This window comes from Meles meles, chromosome 17 (assembly GCF_922984935.1).
Source record: "Meles meles chromosome 17, mMelMel3.1 paternal haplotype, whole genome shotgun sequence".
Classification (NCBI taxonomy): Eukaryota; Metazoa; Chordata; class Mammalia; order Carnivora; family Mustelidae; genus Meles; species Meles meles.
The window spans coordinates 60,641,148-60,655,095 of record NC_060082.1 but is presented as its reverse complement, the minus strand read 5'-3'; the positions used below and the strand labels follow the sequence as shown (position 1 = coordinate 60,655,095).

General features: G+C 42.7%; 1 protein-coding gene across 6 annotated transcripts in view; it reads left to right on the top strand.

Annotated features, from left to right (window-relative positions):
* The window catches only part of SDCCAG8 (SHH signaling and ciliogenesis regulator SDCCAG8), a 230,453-nt gene that overhangs the window by 108,175 nt on the left and 108,330 nt on the right, over positions 1-13,948 (top strand). For all 6 annotated transcript variants that reach the window (XM_045982261.1, XM_045982263.1, XM_045982265.1 and 3 more), the window contains one exon: positions 2,011-2,153. In XM_045982261.1, coding sequence (XP_045838217.1) covers positions 2,011-2,153 — 143 coding nt within the window. The remainder of the gene's footprint in view (positions 1-2,010; positions 2,154-13,948) is intronic.

The window sequence follows — 13,948 nt, the reverse complement described above, 5'->3', positions numbered from 1 at the left end:
TTTATTTCCATGTATTCACCAACTTTACGTTCATTTGAAGCGTCTCTGTTCTCATGTCTGCAATATTGCAGCTCTCTTCGTGGTCTGCCTTCCGCCCACCTCTGCGATCTTAAATTACTCATAAACAAGGCTCCAGTTGTTTTAAAGAGGAACTTCTCTCATATTGAATTGTTTTAAGTCATTAATATCTCTCCATTATCTATAAGGAAAAATACAGCTTTATTAATCTGGAAGTAAGTCAAGACCTTTCACGATGCGATCCCATCTTTCATTCGATGAGTTAATGTGCCCTTCCCTTCTTCCCACTTTTCTTGACCATGCTAATATATCCCTAATCCGACCTACTGAAGCACAGATTTTCTTTACCACTCACTTGTTTCTTACGTGCTATGTATTTTGATAGTTTTGTGTGTGTGTGTACGTCTCCTTTACCCACCTGAATTGTTAACTCCTGAGTATAGGGATAGAAGCCCTCTGAGCTCACCATAATACCCAGGATGGTTTCTTGCATATAGCATTGTGTACAAAATTAATGAGTGAATTTTTGAAGTTTTAAAGTCAACATTATTTCCAATTCTATACACATTTGCTTTTGTTAATTGCATGTTAGGCAAATAAAACTTAATAGACTGATGTTTTTTCATATCTTGAATTATATTAAATTATGGGATTTGAAATAAATTGGTATAACTTTATCAGTTTGAAATATTTTACAGAAACAGATCAGTGGCAGTTAGTATTCTGATCTGAAATATATAGGAAATCTACTCTGAGTGAAAGTGATAGACTTGTTATTGTGTAGGTTTTTGAAACTAAAAATATTTGAGAACTCGTTATAAGTTGTTTTATTATGGGTAATATACGGTTTTGATGGGGATAAACTGAATATTTATGGTGTAGTAAATGTCAGAAAAACCCAAATCATTATTTTATCTTGCCTGATGTATTAAATGCAGTTGGAAAGTGCTCAGCAAATTGCATAATGATGTGAGGAAATTTGAAATGTACTTAAATACTAAGTTTAAGACACTTAGATATGACTTTGTTTTCCAAAAGGAGATTGCATTTTTGTGAATTAAAATTGCTTCTTGCTTTCTGCTGAATCTGAAAATGTTTCTACCTTTTATTCCCTTTTATTTGATTTGCTGGTTTAAACACACTGAATATTTAACTTTTTTTTTTTAATTGTAGATGTTCCATGATAAATATTTCTACTTTAGTGTATAAATTATTTAAAACCTGCATTCTATATAAGGTATTTTTGCTTTGAAATATTTGAGTTTCAGTAAGATGAGGATAATTTCATCCTGAGACCAAATAATAAACTATCATAAATTTTCATTTATTTTAGATGTTCATATTTATTAGTCTTAGAGTGCTTTTGTTACCTTTTTTAGTGCCATTTTAGTGTAATATTATTTCATCTCAGAAATCTCATCTGCTCTAAAGCCTTAAAGGTTCTTGTGCCATATTTTTTCCTAAAATATTTTTTCCCCAAATGATACTGAGCATCATAATGATGCCTTCTTTTACACCTCACATTTTTCTAAAAGATGTATTATTTTACCCTTTAATTAGGCTTTCAAAACATCCAAATGAAACCATAAATATACCTTTCAGAGTAGTCACGTATTTGATATAAATCTCTGCATGGATCTGATCTAATCTCACAAACAAAAATGTTATATTTTTAAAGTAGTGACATTTTTAAGTTCATATTTTTTAAAGGGACTGAGCCTTAAGAATGAAAGTGCAGACTATCCATTTTGACTCCTCTCATTTAATCATTTCATTTCTGAAATTAGACTTCATCTTCCGATCCAAAAAAACCTCACTAATGTGCATTTTTGGCTGTGTTAATTCCCTTTGTCATAAAATGGAAGCGAGCCTCAGTTTTCTAATAATTTTTCATCACATTAAAATTCATAGCAAACATAAAAATGAGAGAATTTTGAACTCAAGTGCATATAGTTGATACGGATGCTTTCCCCCCTCTCCCCTCCACCTAAGGAAATCGAGAAATTGAGATCAGAAGTGAGTGAAAGCAGGCAGCACTTGGAACAGGAGCAGCAGAAGGCAGCCCGGGCCAGAGAGGAGTGCCTGAAACTGACAGAGCTGCTGAGCGAATCCGAGCGCCAACTGCACCTCACCAGGTACTCCCTAATCCCATTACGCGCCAGAGCCCCCATTCCATCCCACTGGTTTCTGCCGCCGGCTTCCCAACAGTTGCTCGAGTTAGTCTTAGTCATTCAATTCACACACAGCTTTCAGGCATATTAAGAAAAGTGGAGATGTGGTAAGCAAAACACCCAGACATGTGAATGATAAGTGTGGCAGGGAATTACTGATATATTACAAAACCTTTCATCGACAATGCTCAAATATTTAGGAGGTTCTCTACCAATAGGAGCAACATGACATATTTCTCCTACCACCACCACTGCCTCTCCTGTTAATTCTGTGTCTAATAAAAATGTCGAAGTGAAAGATCTGAGGAATATATTTAGGAGAAGAATCAGATGCTGTCAGTGGTGAACGAGACAAAGTAAAAGACACCCTCGGGTGCAGGCTGAGACGGAACGGAGAGAAAATGAAGAACTTGAGTCCTAAGGAGGTATAGAAGTGAGAGATGAGCTTGATTGACAGTGTTCACATTCAAACCGTTATTATAAGCGTGCTCTTGTGGTTTCGAGTTACGTGGTTTCTGTCACAAGATGCTGCGCCGTGATTATCCATGCCATACAACTTTAGGGAACGTGTGGCTTAGCCCTAGGTGACAAGGAGACATTTTAGGTAGCAAGCACTATATAATCCGCCGCACGGAAAAGGCACGCACGCACGCACGCACGCCTGCCTACACACAAATGCACATACACAGAGGAAATTCAGATAGAGGTAGCAGAAATTTCACATTACCAGAGAAGTGATTTCTTCTCACTTCGGGTTTTAGTACAGTTTTTCATGTTTCACAGCAAGCATTTGGGTTTGTTCAGTTCTGAAGAGTTTTTCAGTTTTTATGGAGAACTTTGTCTAAATACACATGGAAGTTTATGAGCTTCGGTTTGGTTCACAAATTAGAAAAACGCTGGTCTTCTAATCATAGTAATATGTTGAATTTAAACTATGAAAGGGGACTGATCCCTTTTACATTAAATATGACAATGTAATTCTGAGCACGGTATGATAACAGATGGAGAAAAGCACCACTTGAACAGCCTGCGTTTCGAGAAAAAAATATTCTAGAGGTTGGTGAACCTCCCAAAGTTTTGGGTTAGTGTTAAGATGCCTCTAGTTCTGTTAAAATCAAACTTTGTTAAAAACATTTTGTTATGATAATATTCCAAATGGTTTGCCAACTTCCCTTTTTAAATGGTGAGAGAGAAAATGAGGAGAAAGGGAACAAGGAAGAAAGAAAAGAAATCCTTTATACACATGTGATATCTGGAAAAATCCCAAGAGATAAAACACTTTTATGAGAAGAAATTGCCTAATACGGTAGAATAAGAACGGTTCTTTTAGTGCCCATTCGATGGATTGTCTTGTCGAACTGAGAACGTAAAATGTTAACACCGTTCCTATGGATTATTTAATCCCAGAAGTTTCGAAATTTAGCTTCATCATGATAGTTAATAGTTCTCCTGTCAGACTTCTGTTGGAAGACAAACATTTGTGTGCTAAGCACTACTAACCCACAGAAACAGGACGGCTTTCAAAGTCTCAGTGTGGCTAAGCTTCAGTAAATAAATATTAATGCTGGCTTTGTCCCCTTCGCCATTCTGTCTTATTCAGAGAGTTAATTTCTGAAGTCAGAGTCCTCCAGGGAATTTTCCTGTGCACTATCAATTTGTACTGTCTGACAAGACCAGTTTCTTGCAAATAGAGCATATTTAAGGTACAGCAACTGCTGAAAATGGACTAGTGGTAACTAATTCCTTTGTTCTTGAGAAAAACGGTTTTGCTTGGTTCCATAGAAAGCTTTTTCTGTTGAGCTTTATTTCCAGCAAGTCTACAAAAATTGAAAACTAGTTTTAGGGGAAAATAAAACTTAATTACCCATTTTCTAAGTGCAGTACTCTTTTGTAAGCATTTCACATTTAGTCTGTGTTCGTGTTTTATAAAATCCACATTCATAAATTTAAAGATGACAATTAAAAATGCAGAGAACTGTGTGTAGCTCTCTTTTGCACTGAAAATGTGGCTTGGTTGTTGGGCTAGATATTTCTGATAGACTTTTTTTGGGTTTTTTTAGAGTTTGCTTTTCCTCGACAGTCTTTATTGATTCAGTACAGTCAAGTGTGTGGCTGAGAAACATTATGTCTTTCTTTCCTCGCGTAGACCAGCCGAAATAAATAAATCCCACACAGGTAGCTTAGTGTTAATGTAAACATTTCAAATGACGTAGTCTGCGCAAAGTTTAAAATCAAATATGAAAGCCGTGTTACAAGTAATGATGAAGTATACAGATCTCCCAGGGCGAAGAAGATTTAAAAACTGGAGTATTGATCTGTAGATCCGTCTGAAAGAAAAATAAGCTATCACATGTCTGTTATTTCCCTTTATTGCCTAATTAGATTTAAAAATGGAAAATAGAGGAGTGCCTGGCTGGCTCAGTCGGTGCAGCCTGTGATTCTTGATCTTGGGGTTGTGAGTTCAAGCCCCACGTGTGGACATAGGGATTACTTTAAAAAATGGAAAATAGAAATTCAACATTTATTGAAAGACCCAACCAGTAAGTGTAACATTCACCCAGTCAGCAGATACTTATTGAGCACCTACTATCTTTCAGGTGCATTGCTTTGTCTTGGGTAGGGAGAAAAAAAATCAGATTCAGTTTTAACCCTTAGGCTTCTCACACTCTCCCAAGCCGCATATTTGCAGTTTTAATCAAGCGTGAGAATACTGCAGTAACAGAGACGCAGCTACCACGGAGCACGTAAGAAGGAGAATTGGCTCACTACATTGGAGGGGAAGATGATGGGGAAAGTTTCTGGAGGAGGGATGTTTGGTAGCTATTTTGAGTAATGAGCGCATGAATAGCAGTTCTCAAAGTGGAAGAAGGTGGGGCGGGTACCCCGGTGGCTGGACCAATGCATACAGAGACGTAAAGATGGGATGGACACAAACTCTACAGTCAGGTTAGGTGTGTGGCAGGGGATAAGCCTGGAAAAGGCAAACGGGGATTAGAGGAAGGGCCTTGTCTATATTCTGGAGTCTTGGCCATTCTGAGAGTCATGGGTCACTCCTGATAGATTTTAAGCAAGGCTGTCAACATGATCACGTCTTTGGGTCGGCATTTTGACTCAGCAGTGTGGTGAGTAAACTTGGAGAGCCGATGGAGGAAACAGGAAGACCAGTTAGGGCAGAGTCAGCAACTACAGCCTATAAATATGGCCCGTTGTCTCTTTCTGTCTGTGAGCTAAAAATGGTTCTTGTATTTTTTAAAAAGAAAAATAATGTTTTATAACACATAAAAATTATATACCCATAAATGAAGTTGTATTGGACACAGCCATGATTATCCTTTATGCATTATGTATTGGGGCTATCATGGCAGAATTGAGTATGGTCCTCAAAGCCTTCAAGTATTTATTGTCTGGCCCTTAGCAATTTACTAACCCCTCAGTTAGGAGGCTGTGTAATTCAAGTAAGAAGTCAAGAGAGCTTGAACTTTAAGGGGTTCAAATATGTATTTAAAGAAGGTAAATGAAGGGTAATTGAAGACAGATTACCTGAGGAAGAGATGATTGACAGGGCCCCTGATTAGAATATAAGTCCCAGTCCAAGGGGTAGTAATGATATCCTATGCCGTGGCTTTGCTGGTAAAATGGAAGGGAAATAGCAGCTTGAAGAGGAATTTAGGGTAGCAAATGAGAGGGGCCAGAATTAAAGATGATTCCAATGTTCTTAGCCTACGATAACTAGATGAATTATTATTTCCAGTAGGGGACTTAAAAGGGACTATTTTGGGACTTGGGTGGAAATGTGCAGTGTAGGTCCAGTTTGAGGAAAAAGGTGAGGACCTGAGTCTCTCTCTTCTTTGGATGCTTTTCTATAAAGCTACTAGGCATAGCCAAGGAAATGGGTGAAAGCATGAGAGGCCTTAAGAGTGGGAGAGTGGAGAGCCGCCAGCCAAGGAGACCGAAGGAGTCATCCGTGCCTAAGAAAGAATACGGAATGTTGGAGCAAAGCCACATGCTTTTCTTAGGGGACTCCCCGGACCTCCGGGTGTTGAGGAAGCCAAGTTTTAGAATCTTCTTCTGGGCATTCGCCATCTTTGCAACATTTGACATGTTACTTAATTCTTTGAACCTGCTTGTTTATATATAAAATGAGGCTACAACCTGATTTCTAAGTTTCCATCTAGCTCTGATCGTCAATGATTCTAATGGTGATTGATGACATCCCATGATGAACTGCCCATTTCATGATGTTGGGCATTTAATTTGCCTGGAGTATTCTTTGTTTAAGATGTTTTCTTAGGGGGCCTCTGGGTGGCTCTCTTGGTTGAGCATCTGACTCTTGATTTTGGCTCAGGTCATGATCTCAGGGTCATGAGACTGAGCCCCGTGTCGGACTCTGCACTCAACAAGGAGTCTGCTTGAGTTTCTTTCCCCTTCTCCCTCTACCCCTGCCCCACCCTTCTCTCTCTAAAATAAATAAATAAATCTTTTTTAAAAAGAGATGTTTTCTTAGTTTGAACTTCAGAAAGATTTCGTGGAGACGTCCTTCAGAGAGATTTCGTGGAGACGTGCCATTTGCATTCATCATAACTTGGCCTCTGCTGACCTCTCACAAAGGTCATGGACCCTTCCAGCCCTTTTTCACCTGGCACTGCCAATCAGTATTCCTAACTACTGTCTTGACTCTGTCACCTGCTCCTGAAACCTTCCCTGGCATCACACTATTACAAAAGGTCCAGACCACTTGCAGGTAACTTGTGAGACAGGGTCCCAGCCTTCTAGTTTCATCACCATAGTCACGAGCTCATGTCACAAGCCAAGTTGCACTTTGGGGCTTTTTTCCCCTTTGTTATTCTCTACACCTAGAATACCCCTTTGACCTTCTCTAGCCCTATGATAATATTACCTCCTTTTTCCAGGTCGCTCTGAAATCCTGATTTTACCACAGTAGCCCTCCTGGATGGCCCCGTTGCTACAGGGGATCATGTCTCCTTCTGAATCCCTCCCACTCAGAGCAGAAGGCTCTCCATCCGGAGTGAACTCCTCAAAACAGGGACAATGAAGATATGAGAAAAATGAGTTACTACTCTGAAGGGTTTTATGTACTTGCTTTTCTTCCCTTCTGGAATGAGCTCTTCTCCAAATGAGGGATGAGGGGTCTTATTAATGTTCTGTATCTCAGAGCATCTAGCTCAGCCCCTTGCAAAGAATTGGAGCTCAGTAAGTCACGTGAGGGATGGCCAATGTATTGCAAGTTTATGACTATTCTTTCAAAGCCCAGTATTTTTTTAAAAGATTTTATTTATTTATTTATTTGAGAGAGAGAGAGAGAGAGAGACATAGCAAGAGAGAGCATGACCAGGGGACAGGGAGAGGGAGGAGTAGGCTCCCCTCTGAGCAGGGAGCCTGGCACAGGGCTTGATCCCAGACTCTGGGGTCATGACCTGACACTTAACCGACTGAGCCACCCAGGCGCCCTCAAAGCCCAGTATTAATAAACATTTATATATATACACACACACACGCACACACACATTACTAATAATGTATGCTATTATATACATACATACACATATAATACAGATGTAAGCATACATACAACGATGTATATTATTGCATAGTACATATTCATACATATACACATTACTATACATCTATGTATAGTAACAATAAACATTAATATATATACATATATATTTTTTCAAATATATCAGGGTAAAAAGTATAAGATGGAGGTAAGACAGAAATAGCTTTTTTCTTTTTTGACTTCGTATGCCCATACATATGTAAGTATGGGAGAATTAAATGATATCATTCTAACAATTAAAGTAAAGTTGGTAAAATATACCATGCTCTCACTTAAATATGCTCCCTTAAAACACACACACACACACACACACACAGTTCCAAATTAGCATTCTCTATGATTAAGAGCTGTCCCCTCTGACAGAAACTTACAGGCCGGTAGGGAAGAAAAGAAGATACGCAGAGAGCTGGTGAAATCAAAGAAAAGATCTAGAAGAGAGGTTCCGGATAAAGTATTACAGGGACAGAGCAACAGATAGCCTCTTAATGATCTCAGGGGCATGTGGAAGCAGGTAAAGGGGAACGAAGGTCATTCTCCGTAGGGGAGACCGTGGCATTGGCAGGGCACGCCTGTAGACATGAAGAACATTAAACACACACAGCCTGGTTTGAACTAGCTAAGAGCCTCAGTCTCTGAGATTAAGAATCTATCCATCTTAAGATCTGCCTGGTACCATGCTACATGCAGTAACTCTTTAAAAAGATGAGGACAGGGCGCCTGGGTGGCTCAGTGGTTTAAGCCACTGCCTTCGGCTCAGGTCATGATCTCAGGGTCCTGGGATCGAGTCCCACATCGGGCTCTCTGCTTGGCAGGGAGCCTGCTTCCCTCTCACTCTCTCTCTGCCTGCCTCTCTGCCTACCTATGAGCTCTCTCTGTCAAATAAATAAATAAAATCTTTAAAAAAAATAAATAAAAAATAAAAAGATGAGGACAGAGATCATGGCTAAGGGCCCTGGCCATCACTTTCCCAGCCCCTTCTGTGTTCCAGGACCTGGGCTCAGTGCTTTTTGTTTAGTGCCCCCTGCCCCCAGTCCCCGCCTAGAGCTCTAGAAGGTGCAGTCATCTTCCCCTGTCTTACAGCTGAGGGATCCCAGGTACAGAGAAGTGGAAGGATCCGTGTGAGGTCCCACAGCTGCCATGTTATAGAAGCAGGTTTTCAGCCCCAGTGGTTTGCCCTCCACGCCTCTACCGTTACCATCCCGCTGGAAGTCGGGTAAATTCCCAGGAAAATGACTAATGCAGTCGCTCCCGAAAACACAACTGGAGGAACAAGGCACATACATTTGTAATAAAAGTGTCAACTGCCCCCTTGTACGCTGGTATAAGTATGTGTCAGTGTGTCTTCATCCCGGTTTGGGGGTCAGTTGCATTGGTCCCTTAACATACCAATAACGCAGCTGTCCTTCTCCTTCGCCTTCTTCGCTTCCTTTTCCCTTGGACAGCGAGGCCTTTCCAAGAAGGTGGCAGTTCCTTCGCCTGCTTGGTTTTTGACATGTCCAAACATTTTTAAAGAGCGACGGGATTTTCGTCCCTCTCACGGGACCACCACTTCCATCCGTGTGGGCGGATCACTTTGTAGCTCAATAGATTAAAACAGCCTGTTTCGGAGCGGTCATAGGATTGTCGTCGACGGTTTATTGAAGCAAACATTCTTCTCCAGACCTACGGCTGTACCTTTACTGAAGCATATTCTTTCGACTCCTGCATCTTTTTCTCAGGCCTGACCTGGAGGGGGATTGGCGCAGGCGGCCTCCTGTTTACGTTCGAGTGAATTGAGAACGGGAGCGGCTCTCAGTGCACAGCAGAAGGGAGGCCAACCTGCCCTTCAACTTGCAGGCTGGAGCTTGGCTTCGGCAGCGCTGCCTTTCACATGCGTGCTTCCTCTCTCCCCCAAACCCCGTTTTCAGTGCTAGGTGCTTCAGAGAATTCCTCAGAGCAGGAGTCTGGAGAGCCCCATAGAAGGGGGGTCCCCTGCTCTTGTGATCCAAACGGGAAGGTGTGTCCTCTGGCGCGGACAGAGAATAATTGAAAGGCAGTGTTGGTTTCTTTCTGAAAGTGAGAAAGTGTGGACTGGAGGGGGCAGCGGCTTATCCTGTTCGGACGGCTGATTTATTGGGGACAGGGGATGACGTCTGTCTTCCCAGAGCATCACAGAGCGTCGAGCTTCCGTGCAGTCATGACTGAAAATGCTTTCTTGACTGGAGTTGTTTGACCTCTCCGGTTACTGGGAGTCAGGACTTGGGTTGAGGTAACAGAAACCCAGACAGGGGGAACTGATTCATTCAGACCACATAAAATCCAGCCGCAGCTGGCCTCAGGCTCTCCTGGAACAGGGACTCGGGCCACCCCAGTTTGCTGTCCATTTCTGACCATCCCAGGGCTTGACTCCTGTCTCAAGGTTGGCTCATTCCTTCACGATCTCCCACACCATGGAGTCACCTCCTTCCATCCGAACTGAAGGTAAAGGAGATGCCCTTGATCCCAGACTGTAAGAATGTGACTTCCTGGCTCCCCCACTTCTGATCACACAGCCACCCCTTGGATGCACGCAGTGGCAACCTCAGCAGCGGCACTGGACTGAGGGAGGGGAGGGACACTGAGCAAGGGGAAGAGCTCGCACTAGGGGAACAGAGGTCCGGGGCCCTGGGGAAATCAAACAACAGGTGTCCCCTTCTGTTGTCTTTTTAAAAATATATAATCCCTGATTTTTCCTTCGAGGAACAAAGTGCAAAGAGGGGAAAGAAGAGTACATCTCTTTTCACGTCAGTGTGTGAGTGATAGTCTCCATTGTTAGCATGTTACAAGGCCAAGGAGGCAGGGTTCGTTACAGGATCACTTTGTGGTTTTCTTTAGAGAACTCTCAGAATGCTTAAAAAGAGAGGTGTAGAAAGGATGCATAAATGAGCCCTGGCGCTGGCCAAGCGCTATGCCTGGTTCCCAGCAGCAGTGCGACAGGAAATGTGGCCTGGGATGGGCTGTAAATGATGAGTCTGCGATAAATGCAAAAATTGAGTGTTTGGAAACTTTTAAATTGCACAGTATCCAACCAAGTGCATGATCAGTGGGTTTTCTTCTTTCCCTCTCCTTCCTTCCTTCCTTCCTTCCTTTTCTTTCTTTCTTTCTTTCTTTCTTTTTCCTTCCTCCCTTCCTTCCTTTTCTTGTGTCTTTTAAAATTATTAAAAAATTCTAGTAATTTGTTTTTTATTTCATTTTACAAACTCATGGTTTGCAAAGAAAATTTTAAGAAGTTAAGCTTGTACGCGAGAAGGTCAAACACCCTGGCTTCTCGGTCCTTACAGCAAGCCCGGGGAAGCTGAGGCATGAAATCAGGCAGCCGGGAAGGAGGGAGGGTGCCGAGCAGAAGAGGCAGACTTTGAACCAGGTCCATCCGACTCCAGAGCCTGTGCTGTGAAGCTCCTGTTCACAAATCAACGCAAAAACGTATTTCAAAGCTAAGCAGAAATACCCTTTGGATTGCAGAATCTCAGTTCAGAGGCCAGGAGCAGGTCTCTGGCGTCAGGCTACGTCTAGCACATTCTCCATGAACGTTGCATAACTTTGCCTCTGCTCTTTCTTCTTCGGGGCAAATTATGAAGGACCTGCTCTCATTTTCAGGTGACAACTGGCTTAGGTCGGAAGCCCAAACTTCCAGTCTCTCTCTTCGTTTGTAAAGGGGACTATAGCCCTGACATGGAACCTTGCTATTCCTTGAACTTTATTTTTTTTTCCCCCTCCTGAGTTTTATTGAAGAATTTTTAGCCTCAAGTTTCCATTTAAAAGTTAAGCTTGTTTTTTTTCCTTGTACTCCTTTCATGAATAAATTAAGCAGAGAACGTGTCAAAAATACTTTTAAATGGATATATGTGCAACCAACATCTTCAAGTCTTGAAATAGACGGCCTTGGTACTGTTTTAAATTGCGTCCTCTTTTCCTTCCCCCACCCGGCCCCCCAGAGAACAGGCTGTCGGAGAGCCAGGGAGGCAAAGGCGTTTCATTTTGTTCCGGTGGATGCTGGGCCGCCGGAGCGCCCTGGGCTCCACCTGTTTGATGGGCGAGGAACCCTGGTCCCGGTGCGGCCCTGGGCAGGAGAGGTTAGAGTCACAGGCTGCCAGAGAATGTGTCTCTGCGGGTGGGTTCTGCCTAACTTTCCCTGGCTCGCTCCTCTCCGTTCTGTGAAGCCCAAATGTGTGTGCAATGAAAATCCACACCGGGGATGTCTTCTCTCCCCTGCCACACAGGCCCACAGCCTGGAGCATGGTGGTGGGGGCAGCCAACTCATTTTCTGAAGAAGCCCAGAGGAAACCGAGAAAGGATTGCCCACAGCACTTGCCCGACTCAACAACAATGAACTTCAAGTTCAGTGCAAATAGGAGGAGGAAACAAAACAAAAAACCTAGAGCTGTGGCTTTAGTAGCCCCAAGAAAGAATATTTCTCTAAAAGAAAGCTCCAATCTGCAGTATTAAGGTAAATTAAAAACGAAAACAACTTGATGTTTAATTTCTTTTTAAACACTACTCCCTAATTGGAAGTGTTGGCTAGACCGATTATTGGGCATGACTCACTTGTTATTTAATGTTTCCCTGATACCCACAAGTAGATTATACAGTGACTCATTGATGTTCGGTGTTGGAATCAAAGCTCATTTTTAGGATCCTGAGAAAGGAGGAGGTTTGGAGAATATCCAGTTTCCTCGGTGCCCTCCTCGGGGCCATGTCTCATAGGGGACCAGGGCCCACTGCAAGGAGAACTACATTATTAAGCTCCTCTTCTTTGAGATCGCCTTAGTGGCCAGTACAGTTCCCTGAATTCAGGAACTCAGAGTGGGCACCAAACGGGTCAGGGAACATTTGGAAGCAGCCTGTGCCGCTGACATCCAGCTGAGGGACCTTGGCTTTGCATGACCTGTCCGCGGCAGGCGCCTGGTCACCTGAGGGAAGGCTGAGTGTCTCCCACCCCGGCGGGAGGGAGAGCCAGGCAGAGTATGAAGGGATCTCTTTATCAAAAGAATCCACCCCATGGAGAGAGCATAATTATTCTACATGTAGCCATACCAACAAAAGAAGTACATAAAATTGAGTAAGGAGTCACTATTGGAATATATGTGAGGCCTGGAGGTTAGGGGTGTTCACGATGAGCCATTCAAAGTGGGTTTCAGCAGGTTTGAGGTTTGCTGGTTTTCCAGCAGCGGATCGGAAGTGTGGTTTGCCAGGCTGGGCGTAGCTTGATTTTAACACCAGTCCTGGTTCTTCTTCTGAGGACCTTCTGTCACCTTGGGAGAAGTCTCCTACCACACTTTATTTCCTACCGATCTTAACTGCAATTTTGTGAGGACGTATGTGAGTATGAAAATCACTGAAACTCATTCAGGGTTCTGTAAGTCTGAGGTGTTACTCATCTGTTCAGGGATGATGCTACTAATACGAATTCGTGTATAATCAATTCAGTAGCCATCCCAGTGCTTTGCTCAGGCTAGAAAACTTTAGGGCAGTTGAGGCAAGATCAAGTTGCTCAAGTCCTTTTTGGCAAGGCGGCGGCGGTGACGAATCAGGGACACTAAGAGAGTGTATCGTTAAATATATAACGTCCCATTTTCTAACTCTCACGTGGCCCTCTTTGTCTTTGGAGGAAAAACCACCTTGCCCCTCCTTATATTCTCCGTTTGCCCAACGAGAAATAATGAAAGCAGCTCTGTGGGCTCGGGGGCTCTCTGTGCTCTGCCTCGTTGCACGGATGGCAGTTCTGGACCCTTTTCCTCCTTCTGAAATCAGGCCTTTATTCAGGATCAGGCACTACTGAATGAGTCCACAGCGTTGGGGTGAGGAAGGATGAGAATTGTATTATGGAATTAGATAAAATTCATCCACGGTGAAAACAGAGCCCCTGTCGGATATGCAAGGGGAGCCCAAATTCAGATCCTGCGCTCGGGCTGATTTGCACAAAGGCTTTGTGTTCAAAGGGGAAGAGAGGATAAACAGCATGAGACAACTCGTGTAACTAATAAACTTTTGAGATGCCGTTTCCTATGTTTGCTTTTCATTAAATTCAGGAACGGTCGCGACTATGTTGTTGTGATTCAGTCAACATTTATTCCTATCTGTTTTTCATCTACAAAGGCGTAGGGATGCCAGAAAATCAACTGTTAACGGAGAATTAACTTCTTTGGCATGCTTTCCTACTTAT